The sequence below is a fragment of the Alternaria incomplexa genome (genome assembly GCF_024043165.1).
Source record: "Alternaria incomplexa strain BMP 0042 chromosome Unknown scaffold_28, whole genome shotgun sequence".
Taxonomy (NCBI): Eukaryota; Fungi; Ascomycota; class Dothideomycetes; order Pleosporales; family Pleosporaceae; genus Alternaria; species Alternaria incomplexa.
In genome coordinates, this window is record NW_026249877.1 from 34,864 (window position 1) to 46,343 (window position 11,480).

An 11,480-nucleotide genomic window follows, 5' to 3' on the forward strand; every position below is an offset into this window, starting at 1 on the left:
TACCACATCAAATCCATATCAAAAACTAACCCCCCCCCCCCCCGAAATAATCTACGACTTCGTCTCCAACCCCTCAAACTGGGGCCGCACCTACGCCGGCAGCTCCGGGCTGCCTCCAGGTCAAAACCTGTCTCTCCCCCTCAAGGTCGGCGACGTCTGGACCGAAAAAGTCGCTTTGCCGAACAACACCTACCACCCACAATGGGTCTTGGAAATCGCGGACCGCGGTCGCAAATTCGCCTTTCGTCAAGTCAATAACATCGCTGCAGGGGAGGATGGCAGCGGTGGTGTAAAGGGGTATTGTTGGATCACGTATACCTTCACAAAAGCCGGGGTCGGGTTAACCCTGTTTACGCGCAATTTGACGTGTGAGCTTGAGAAGGGGGTGGATGTCCCCGAGGATCTTTGGGTGGCGATGAGCAGGCCGAGTGGGATTGATAGGTATCATGAGAAGATCAAGGAGTTGTTGGATGAGGAGATGGGGGAACATAGGATTTTATCGGTTTGAAGTGGTGATGATGTTAAAGGGAATGAAGGTTGGGAATGAGGGGAGTTGAGGGCGGGTGTGTGGCGTTGGAACTGGGATTGTATGGTATATGCGAGGTATGACCAGATGCCATGCAGATGGATGAAGCTGTGATATGAAAGATGTATACGACCTTGCGTGCATTTCAAACATCAAGACGGCTGTTCAGGCTTCACAGATCCTCCCAGCAGCACAACGTTCTGGTACGCTCTCGAAGATGCGACTATACACAACGGATGTTTGGCTGTCGCTCCAGGTAGTCATATAACGCAGCCTATTACGCAAAGGTGCCGCGTAAACAAGAACGGCCTACCCGAGTTCGCTGGTCTGGCAAAGCCAGTGTATGCTAGCGTTGAAGGACTGTCGGCCAACGCCATGGCTCCAGAGAAGGATGAGAAAGGAAATCTGGTATACAAACAACACGAGGTACAGGCAGGGACACTGATCCTGATGCATGGCAATCTCATGCATGCTAATGCAGCCAATGAGAGCGGGAAGAGCCGCGTCGCATTCAATTTTGGTGTGGTAGAGGGGACGCGTGAGTGGTTAGCAGATAATTGTTAGCAGCCTTACGAGGGTGAGGCGGAGTTCGAGCAGCTTCGTGCTTGTCAGTGGAAGCGCATGGGCGAAAGGATACTTAGACAAGGAAGGCCGGTGTCGACGGCTCGGGCTCGGGGTTGGTAGATTCTAATGCGATGACGCAATCATGCATGACGTAGCGTGCTTAACACACAACCGCCCTAAACCTCATCAAGGAATCGCGCTTGACGCATACAAAGATCTCTATTTAATTAGATCTAGGGTTCATAATCAGCCTAGGAGGCATTCCGTAGAGTTTGACGTCGATGCAGTGAGTAGGCGCAAGACATGTACAGCTCCAGGCTACAGGGTAGCACTTGCCTGCCAGGCTGGAAAGCGCCATGTATCCACGAGACATGTGGTACAGAATGGTCTAACACGCTGCATGTAAGGCGCTGATTGGTGGGGGTTATGGAAAGAATATGCCTTGCTTACTCTTCTTCGCTGCATGTAGATTGGCTATGTCTGATGCCTAGTCGCGCCTGCCGTGTTCTGAACAGCGGGCGCGTAGACCCCACCACGCCTCACGAATACTCCCGCATTGCAATCACGAAACGAAATGAACCCGACGCCAGCCCTTACGCCCATGTGGTCAAAGAAGACTGACACCGACACCTGCAGATGGACTCAGGGCTATCATCAGGGGAGTATCACCGGCTATCATCAGGGGAGTATCAAGCTGTCGAACATGCGCAAGGCTGCACGCGATGGCTGCGTTCGATGCAAGCTACTTCTTCGAGGGATTGAGAGGTACACGTTTCCTCCTCGCCGTCCTCATCGAACTACAGAAGCCACTCTGAGCGAGCATGAGCCTCATCGGAGTCTCAGGGTTACGGTCAGCAACGAGCCAGACACACCTCTACGGGTGAGGATACGACACATAGGCATGGCAACTAAATCAGGAAGTTTGCCCATGAAGTTGTATTTCTACACTGATCCCGGTTCGTTTGATATACCACAGGAGATACTGTATCCATGTCATTCACTTACCATTCTCAGATAAGCCACCTTGCTTTTCGGACATTGAGCCAGCAGGACACATCCCGGCTGACCCTGCCTCTCAGGCGTGCTTTGACACAATCAGAAAGTGGACTAGGAATTGTAACGCTCTGCATCCACAATGCTCTCCTAAGACAGACATCTCAACGACACCAACGAGGCTCATCTCGGTCGGCTCGTCCTCAGATGACATCAAGCTATGCAGCTCGAGTGGGATGCCAGCTGATACCCACTATGTTGCTTTGAGTCACGCATGGGGGGTAAAAGAAGATCGCATGAAAGCCATGCCCCTGCTCTTGAACGACAATGTTTCTTCTCGGATGTCTGGCATACCTTGGGCCGAGCTCACGCAAACGTTCCAAGATGCCGTCACGATCACCAGGAATATCAGCATTCCATATATCTGGATCGACTCATTATGCATTGTCCAGGATGATCATGTTGATTGGGCTAAAGAGGCTTCACGGATGGCAGCGGTGTACAAGCACGCATACCTGGTTATCGCGGCGACAAGCGCGAAGAATGGAGACCACGGCTGTCTTCGTCCCAGAGACCCAAGTCACGACCTAGTGGACTCGGCTAATGGCAGCTTGCATGTACAACGACAGATATCTCACAGCACAATCGTTGGGTACGAAACAGAGAATACTGATACGCCTCTTCTGGATCGAGCCTGGTGTTTTCAAGAGCGATTGCTTGCTCGTCGGGTACTCCACTATACTGAACAGGAGATGGTGTGGGAGTGTCAAGAGAAGCTTTGGTGCGAATGCCAAACTATAAAATTCGATATTTCATTTCCCCCGAGGCCGGAAATTCTCAAGCATGCCTATGCCGCAGCGGTAGAATCGGTGGACCCTAAAATACGCGCAAAGTCATGGGACAAGTTGGTCGAAAGATATTCTGAGCTGGCACTAACGTTCGAAACAGATCGACTTCCAGGCATCTCTGGGATCGCCAGAGAAATTGCGCTACCAGTGCTGGGAACATATCTGGCAGGGTTATGGGAATATCAACTTCCGCAGGCGCTTTTGTGGACATCTACAGGCAGAGTAATCGACCGACCTTCACAGTATCTGGCACCCACATGGTCTTGGGCGTCGATTGTCACAGCTGTGCATCCATTCGGATGGGAAGGATGGCAAAGGCCGATGACCACAGTCTGTCGGGTAGTTGATATAACTTGCACGCCGAACACTTCCGATCTATATGGGCACGTTCGAGACGGGCAATTGGATATCTCTGGGCTGACGATAGCAGCAACTCTGAAGTTCAGAGATCGAAAATACGGACCCAAATCGTACGATGTTATCTTGGAAATTCCGAATACCGAAACTCCTGAAAGATCAGTAGGTGTCATTGTGAGGAGTGACATTGAGTCGTTGGAAGACACCGTAACAGTGGTAATATTGCTCATACATGTCCGAGCCGATTCCACCATGGATCCTTTCGCTGAAGGACTTGCTCTAGTGCAGTCTAAGACGCACAACGGTTGTTGGGAGAGAGTTGGACGTTTGGAGGGATATGGACTGGACCTGTCTCAATGGAAGGAGGGAGAATTCATTATCGTCTAGCTCCGCCTCGGAGATAACGTAACCCCGCATGACATCACCACCATGTCCCTCGAAGACGATGCCACAACCTCCTCACTTCCAATCAACCAAAACACCCTCAACCTAATCTCCTTCACAACCTCACCGCCCCAACTTCCAGCATGTCCGTATTCCGCCCCTCAGCACACGCCCTAATAACAGGCGGCGCATCCGGCGTCGGCTACGCCGTCGCCCGCCTCTGCCTCAACCACTCCATGCGCGTCTCCATCGTCGACTCCAGCCAATCCTCCCTCGACCACGCGCGCAAAAACCTCTCGAATTCCAACTCCGTAACATTCATCCAAGCCGACGTCTCCTCCCGCTCAGACTGGGCCTCAATCCGCCAACAAGTCGGTCTCGACGTAGACTTTCTCATGCTGAACGCAGGTGTTGGCGGAAAAGGTACCTGGGGCGACGAAGACTACTTTGACAAGATTCTGGCTACGAATCTGGGGGGTGTGGTGAATGGGTTGAATGCGTATGTTCCGAGTTTCAAAGAAAGAAGTGAGAAGGAGGGGAAGGAGGAGGGGATGGCGATTGTAATCACAGGGAGCAAACAGGGTATTACGAATCCGCCGGGTAATCCAGCGTATAATGCTAGTAAAGCGGCTGTGAAGACGCTGGCTGAGCATTTGAGTTATGATCTTAAGGATACGGGTGTTGGGGTGCATTTGTTGGTGCCGGGGTGGACTTTTACTGGGCTTGTAAGTCTCTTTTAACCTGGTCTTCTCATCACTAACACCTCTCCAGTCTGGAAACGAGCCAGGCTCGACAAAAGCCAAACCGGAAGGTGCATGGTCGGCTGATCAGGTCGCTGATTACATGTATGCCAAGATGCAGGACAAAAAGTTCTACATCATCTGTCCTGACGACCAGGTAACGGAGGAGACGGATAAGAAGCGCATGTTGTGGAGTGTTGGAGATATCGTGAACGAGCGCCCACCCCTAACCCGATGGCGAGAAGAGTACAAGGAGGAAGCTGAGAAGTGGATGGCGGAGCAGAAAGTGTAGACTGTGCGATAAGATGTGTACGTTTATTAAGATTACTTACAGTAAGGAAAAAATTGGGTATCTACAGCATTTTTACGACTTCCTCAATCTTTTCACCACTCTCAGCCCATGCGCAAGTATTACGCCTTCCCGTCACCACCAGTAGCGCCCATACCCAGCCCATCCATTGCAGTCTCGAACCTCTCAACCCCCGGCCTCTCTACCTTCTCCCCCTCTTCCGCCCTCTCCTCCATCACACCATCACTAAACAGCCCCGCCCCAGCCCCAGCAGTAAAGAAGCGCTCAACGCCCGGTCTCTCCTCTTTCAGCACCTGTTCATTCACACTCTCACTCTCACCCCCCGGCACCATACTACTCTCACCAGCTGGAAACATACTACCAAGTTGCTTCTCTTCTACATCATCAACAGCCGGCGGCGTAGTAATATTCACACTCGCAAGCGTAAGCGTACTAGCATTAACATCCCTCCCATCCGGGCCATCAACTTTCAAACTGAACGGGTAGGCGATACCGCCAGCCGTGGGTCGGGTAGTCAGAGTATCAGTTTCAGGGATGATGGTGCTGGAGTTGTCGGGGTTGTCGGAGACGATGATGTTGGGTGGGATACCTGGCTGACTGGTTTCGCTCGTGGGAGAGGGCAGGGGCGAGGCAGAGCGTTCTGGGGCGAGTGTTGTTGCGTCGGCGAGACCAGGGGTGGGTAGGTCGATTTTGGAGAGGTCGTCCATGGGGAGGCCGGTTTGGCCTTTGTCGGTGACGGCGGAGTGGCGGGAGTGGGAGCGCGAGCGTTTTATGCCGGGGGTGGTGAGGTTGTTGGCTCGGCTGCGGGTTGGCGCGCTTTCTGTTGTGCCGTCGATGGCTGTATTGGCTGGATCTTGAGTAGAGGTTGAGGCCTCGGTGTCGGGGTTCTGGTCTGCTTTCTCTTCGCGGACGATCTGGGGCGTGTTAGTAACGTTGTCGTGGCTGACGTTGAGAGTGAGTGCACTTACAGTAGCTGAGTCATGCTTACTGCCCCATCCAGCCCACATCGACATACCCCAACTCCTCTTCTTCGCCTTCTCGGCCTTCATGCCCTTGATCCTTCTACCGGCCAAGGCAGTCGGTGGTGGCGTCTCTCCCTCGAACCCTTCGAAGCCTTTCTGCATATCCTTAATACGCTGCTTCTGGATCTTGATCTTCTGCTTGGAGAACTTGTTGTTCCACTGAGATTGCGCTTTCATCCATTTGCTGACGGGTCCTGTCTTTGGCACGCCCACGTCAACGCTAGGGATGTTCAGTGCAACAAGCTCCTCCTTCGGGGGGAGTGCATAGATGCGCCCGTGTCGATCGATGCGCTGGCGGATCATATGGCGCTCGAATGGAGGAATCGCGTCACCAGCTCGGCCAACGCGTGCGTCTTGAGCAGCTTTCTTCTCGGCTTTGGTGGGTTTGGGGTGATTGTTCGTTGATTTTGGGTCGTCTGACGAAGAACCGGAGCCAGGCTTGTCAGATTCAGACGAAGTGCCTGAATCACTGCTCATGAAGGAGATGTCGTCATCGTCAAGGATGTCGATGGACTTCTTCTGAGCGCGTGCAAGCGCCCAAGCACCGAACTGGGCTATACTACGGTACATGTGCTTTGCCGGGCGGGTGAAGCTGAGCGTAGGTGCAACGTGACATAGATCATCCCAGACCTGGAGCTGAACGTTCGTAGGCCTGTAGCTGGCGGTCTGAGCTTGTATGGACTCTGCGGTCTGGTTGTTGGAAGGTGGCGGTATGTACGCCAGTGGTTGCGCAGCTTTGTGGGCGAGGTAGATCTGCTCGTCTCTGAGTAGCTCACCACCACCCGTTTGGATGAGTAGAGGTGGCAATCCTCCAAGTGTTGGCTGTAGCACCGGCGATACCAGAGGATGTGTCAAGAGATGATTCGGGGCGTACATCTGAATCTGGTCCTTGATCTCGACGCGTTCATCTTCGAGCTGAACTGATAGCTGGCTCTTGGGTCCAATGCTGTATTTGCCATTGGACGAGATCCAAGTACCCATGCCTTGTCCTGTAGCTGATGGATCCGCGACCTCTTCTAGAGGTGGTCGATCTCCAGATTGGACGGAGTAACCTCGTACGCGCTCGGCCTCCGCCTCCTTCTTTGCTGCCTTGTCCTCCGTCTTGTCTGAGCTGTTCTTCTTCTTGTTCGAGCCCTGGAGGGATGTTTCGATGTCCAGCATATCGTCTGCGTTGGGAGGTGCTGTATGGGGTCAGTAGTAGCTCGTCGACACGGACACGACCAACTTACGCCAGCTCATGCTCGGCTTGTGGATGAAGCCGTGCGAGGGAATGTAGTCCATCTTGCCATCGCCACCCAGACTAGGGAAGCTGTGTGTCAAATCCACCCATGGACTGATCAAGATGGCTCCTGCGGGCAATGGTATGCCTTGGTCGCGCATTGTCACGAGCATGCTGAGTACCATGCCGCCACCTGCCGAGTCGCCAGCGAGTATAATCGTCGTAGGATCGTGCTTCTGTTCGAGGAGGTAGAGGTAGGCGGCCAGACCTAGAGTTGTTAGCATTGCTTCTTCGACATCGAGCAAACCACTTACAGTCATGTAGACCACATGGGAAGGGAAACTGAGGCGCAAGTCTGTATTTGGGCGCCAGCACCCTAGCCTTGAGCTTGCGCGCATGCCGCTGCATCTGATAGCGATGCTCGTCGACGCTGCCGAAGAAGTAGGCGCCGCCATGAACATAGAGCATTATGCGGTCGCCTTTGGTGATTGCCAGCTGTTTCCTCGCGTCGTAGTCCTTGCGCATCTCGATCCACTCGGCCTTGAGTGTCGTGCCTTCGCGTCTCCACTGCCACCAATTCGTTCCTCCGACTGCCTTGATGCCTTCTGGTCCCAATTGTGCATTGAGCAGTTCAGCTGAGCGCTGTAGTAGAGTCGCGGAAACCTCGACTACATTCACGTGCACCCAGCGCGGCACTGGAACCCATTGCGACGTGAAGGCCTGTAGCTCGTCGACTGTGTGGAAGGAGGCATAGTGGAGAAAGCGGCGGATGAGCTCGAGGCCTTCGTGATACGAGATGTGCGCCGTGGGCTTTTGCGCAAGGGGTCGGCGATTGAGGTAATGCGAGAGATATGTCTGGATGACCGTGGGCGTCACAGCCGCGCCCACAGAGATGGTGTTGACAGGCATCGCGACTCGGGCTTCAGGGGTGCGGAGCTATCCGAGGTGGCGTAAGACGCGCCCAACTATTGTCGCGTAGAAACCTGGATGGTATGCGGAGGATCTACCGCTGCCGGGAATGACGAAAACGCGTTCTAACAGAGGAAAATGTACGAGTTGTAAGAGACACAGGGAAAGCTTCGTGAGCCTTAGGGGTTGGGAGTGGAGATGGTCCCCCGGATTTTCGGTGCACCTCCCAACCCCTGCACGACCCGCCCGTACGACGTCATCGAGACCCTTTTCAACATTATCCGAGCGTGTGAACCACGAGATGGCAGTTGATCGTTACCATGCCCGGCGCTCAGCATCAGCTCGACAGCGTCGTCATCAGCAGTTCATCAGCTATCTTAATCCAATCCAGCAGTCGATCGTTTATCAGACGGGTGGCCATGACGTGACACGAAGCTCTGCTTGAAAGAGGCAGACTTGGTCCAGTAGAACATAATTGGGTCGAGACTATTGTACGCACTTTAGTTGTATACCGAAGTAGCGCTGTTTCAAGATCGCAGTCAAGTTGCGGCTTCCCAGATACATATGCGGGTACTTCGTACAGCACGATGAAGACCTGAGATAGGGGCGGTATAAATTGCACGCATCATCTCTGGGGTGGTGCGACAGTAAAAGCATTGTTGTCGAATTATGAAGATGACATGGAGATCTTTCACGGTCTACCGGAGTTGGCCCGTTGACACGTGCCGTCTGAACAAGTGCTAGCGCGTTACGGGCTTAGTCATCACCATCTCGTCCCAACTTGGGGCAGGAGCTTCCACCATCCTCGCGCACCCATTTCACCCATTTCGCCGACCAACGGCTGTCATCAAGAAAATGGAATTGATCGCACCAGTTACGATACCGAGATTTGTTAGCGTAATAGTAGAGCCGATAATTGCTCTCGGCGCCTACAGCGCAGCATGCGGCGGGCTCACTTGAGCGGGGCCTGCCACGTCCTCAACCAGGGTTTGCAGCGCGTCTATTTAACCTGCATCGACCTGACTCAGGCACATACCTGAACTGTCGGCAGGACGGGAGTCACCGAGGCCTCCCGCTGTCAAGATCTCTGTCTCAGATGGCTGGCTTTCCGCCGGGCCGACGCGAGGACACCTGAAGTCAGAAGGCAGACCTCTTGCCCCTCAGTGCAATTCGCTGGAATGGGACAGGGCCTTCCAAAGACGTCTCTCATGACCTCTGCTCGAAAATCGTATGCGCGTGAGTGCACGAGGAACCATGCAGCTAGAGGCCCGAATTGTGCGCTGCATACGCATGCAGGAGACGTACTCCGTATCCTATCTGGTCTCTCGGTGCGCGAGGGTCCTTCCCATTGGGTCCTGCCATAGGATGCGGGATGTTCCAGCGTGCAGCCGAGCATCGTCAAGGGCATTGGGTAGCACCAGTGAAATGCCCCAGATAGCTGACACATCAAGCACTACTCCAAGAACATCGTCCTGCATAACGCCGCCGTGTAAGCAACATGAGCCCGACCAAGCGGAAGTATAATGGGTAGTTTGAACGCAGGACGGGAAGCTTCACTTCACATCATCTTCCTCTTGACAACTGCTTCAAGTGCATACAACGATTAGTCAATATGATTGCCGAACACAAATCCACCCTGCTTGAGCTGGCCAAGGAAGTTCAGCAGTTGACCACACAGATCGTCGCCGATTTGACCGAGAACAAGGTGCCAGAGCCTTCATTCGCCATCGATTCAGACACCATTCCCGAAACTCCGGAGCACATCAAGTTGCGCGATAGTCTCAATGATGCCGCTCGTGACCTACTCCGTCTTGTCAACGGCCCCAGGAACGATGCACGAACATTCGTGTGCTATCTATATGATTTGGCAGCCTGGCAAGTAGCATGCGAGTTCAACTTCTTTGAAGCTATTCCAGAGAATGGATCAGCTACCACCAAAGAGATTGCCGAGAAGGCCGGCATGGACGAAGACCGCGTCGGTCGCTTCCTCCGTATGCTGTCCTCCGATCGCGTCTTCGAAGAGGTTGAGCCGGATGTGTTTAAGCACACGTCAAGAAGCGTACTTTACTTGAAGGACAAGCAGTGGCGCGATGTCATGGCCTACCAGTGAGTTTGACTGATCTTATACGAACCTATCTAACGCTAACTCGTTTGAAGATTGGATGAGTTCTTCAGGGCAGCTTCGGAGACCTCGGAGAGCATCAAGGAATCACCAACAGTGACAGATGGCAAGAGAAATGCCTTTGTGACTCGACATGGTACCGTCCTCTTTGACTACTACAAGCAAGACCCCAAGCGAGCAGCTCGCTTTGCCAGCGCAATGGCGGGGGTCTCAAGGCGTGAGTGATTGATATCCTTGAACAAGCTGACAACTAAACGACGCAGTTGAGAGGCATTTTGACAACCTCAAAGAGAGCTTCCCATGGGACAAGATTAGTGGCCGAAAGGTCATTGATGTTGGGGGTGGAAGCGGCCACATGAGCGTCAATCTTGCTCGGGTATGCGGATACGGTGCCGAAGACACTATGCGCGCTTTACTGACTATGCAAAGACCTTTCCCAACCTGGAGCTCATTGTCCAGGACTCATTGACCATGCTGTCATCTGCATCACAAAACGACTTCTCGGATCTCAATGGCCGGGTCACGTTCATGCCACACGACTTCTTCACCAAGCAACCTGTATCGGGTGCAGCGGCGTATCTCCTGCGGTACATTACCCACAACTGGAGTGACGAAGACTGCATTCGCATCTTCAGAGCATTAGTCCCTGCTTTGGAGAAGAGCCCTGCCGGGACGCCGATTTTGATCAACGATGTGGTCATGCCAGCCCTTGGTGAAGCCTCCCGGTACACGGACAACCGCATGCGCCAGGTCGATCTCATGATGATGTTGATGCTCGGAGCCAAACAACGGTCGGAGGAACAATTCCGTCGTCTCCTTTCAGATGCCGATCCACGCCTCAAGGTGAGCTTATCAGTGAACAGTATACAAGTGGCGCGGTACTGACTTGTCTCGCAGATCAAGGCCATTCACGGCAGAGGCAACATGAGTTTGATTGAGGCGTATCTCGATGCTGAAAGTGCTCCCGCAGCGCAAGAATCAGCTGATGTCAAGAGCTCGGGTACTGACGATGACGCCGAACAGCTGCAGGGAGAACCCGCTCAGGAAAGTACCAAGCGCACTGCGTCTCGCATGTAAGGAGAGTCTCAACGATGTTATTTCCGATGTAGCATTCATTTAATCTAGCCAATCGTTGTGAAGTTGGGAGGAGACGAGTCAGGCCATGTACTTGCAGATACCTCATTTGGATGAACAACACGTATCTTGCGGCTACCCTTCCCTTCAAAGAATCGACTGCAGGTTGTGAATTCTGCGACTGCTCGTATCGGGGCATGCCTGCTGTGGCGCTTGCTGCCAAGCGGTTTAGCCTGAAAATGCCCCTCGTCACCATCTGCGCGCGCCGAACCTCAATCCTTCAATCCTCATCCACCCCACGCGTTCAGGCCGACATGGCACCGCAGCCATGTCACCCGACGCGCGCAAAATTTGTTACACGAACAGGAACGAAGCGCGCTACAAGCAGCGGTAACCTTGTTATTCGATGACG

The 11,480-nt window shown here is 53.4% G+C and overlaps 2 protein-coding genes across 2 annotated transcripts; both read left to right on the forward strand.

Moving 5' to 3' along the window:
• Nucleotides 1–3,815: 3,815 nt before the first annotated feature.
• J4E90_010825 (uncharacterized protein) lies at nucleotides 3,816–4,704 on the forward strand (the record flags this gene model as incomplete). The annotated part of the gene is made up of 2 exons (XM_051440337.1): nucleotides 3,816–4,397; nucleotides 4,444–4,704. The coding sequence occupies 2 exons, from the start codon at nucleotides 3,816–3,818 to the stop codon at nucleotides 4,702–4,704; spliced, it is 843 nt and encodes a 280-aa protein (XP_051285781.1).
• A 4,780-nt stretch (nucleotides 4,705–9,484) lies between these two features.
• J4E90_010826 (uncharacterized protein) lies at nucleotides 9,485–11,071 on the forward strand (the record flags this gene model as incomplete). Its single annotated transcript, XM_051440338.1, has 5 exons — nucleotides 9,485–9,978; nucleotides 10,030–10,211; nucleotides 10,258–10,370; nucleotides 10,424–10,837; nucleotides 10,892–11,071. The coding sequence occupies 5 exons, from the start codon at nucleotides 9,485–9,487 to the stop codon at nucleotides 11,069–11,071; spliced, it is 1,383 nt and encodes a 460-aa protein (XP_051285782.1).
• Between the last annotated feature and the right edge of the window lie 409 nt (nucleotides 11,072–11,480).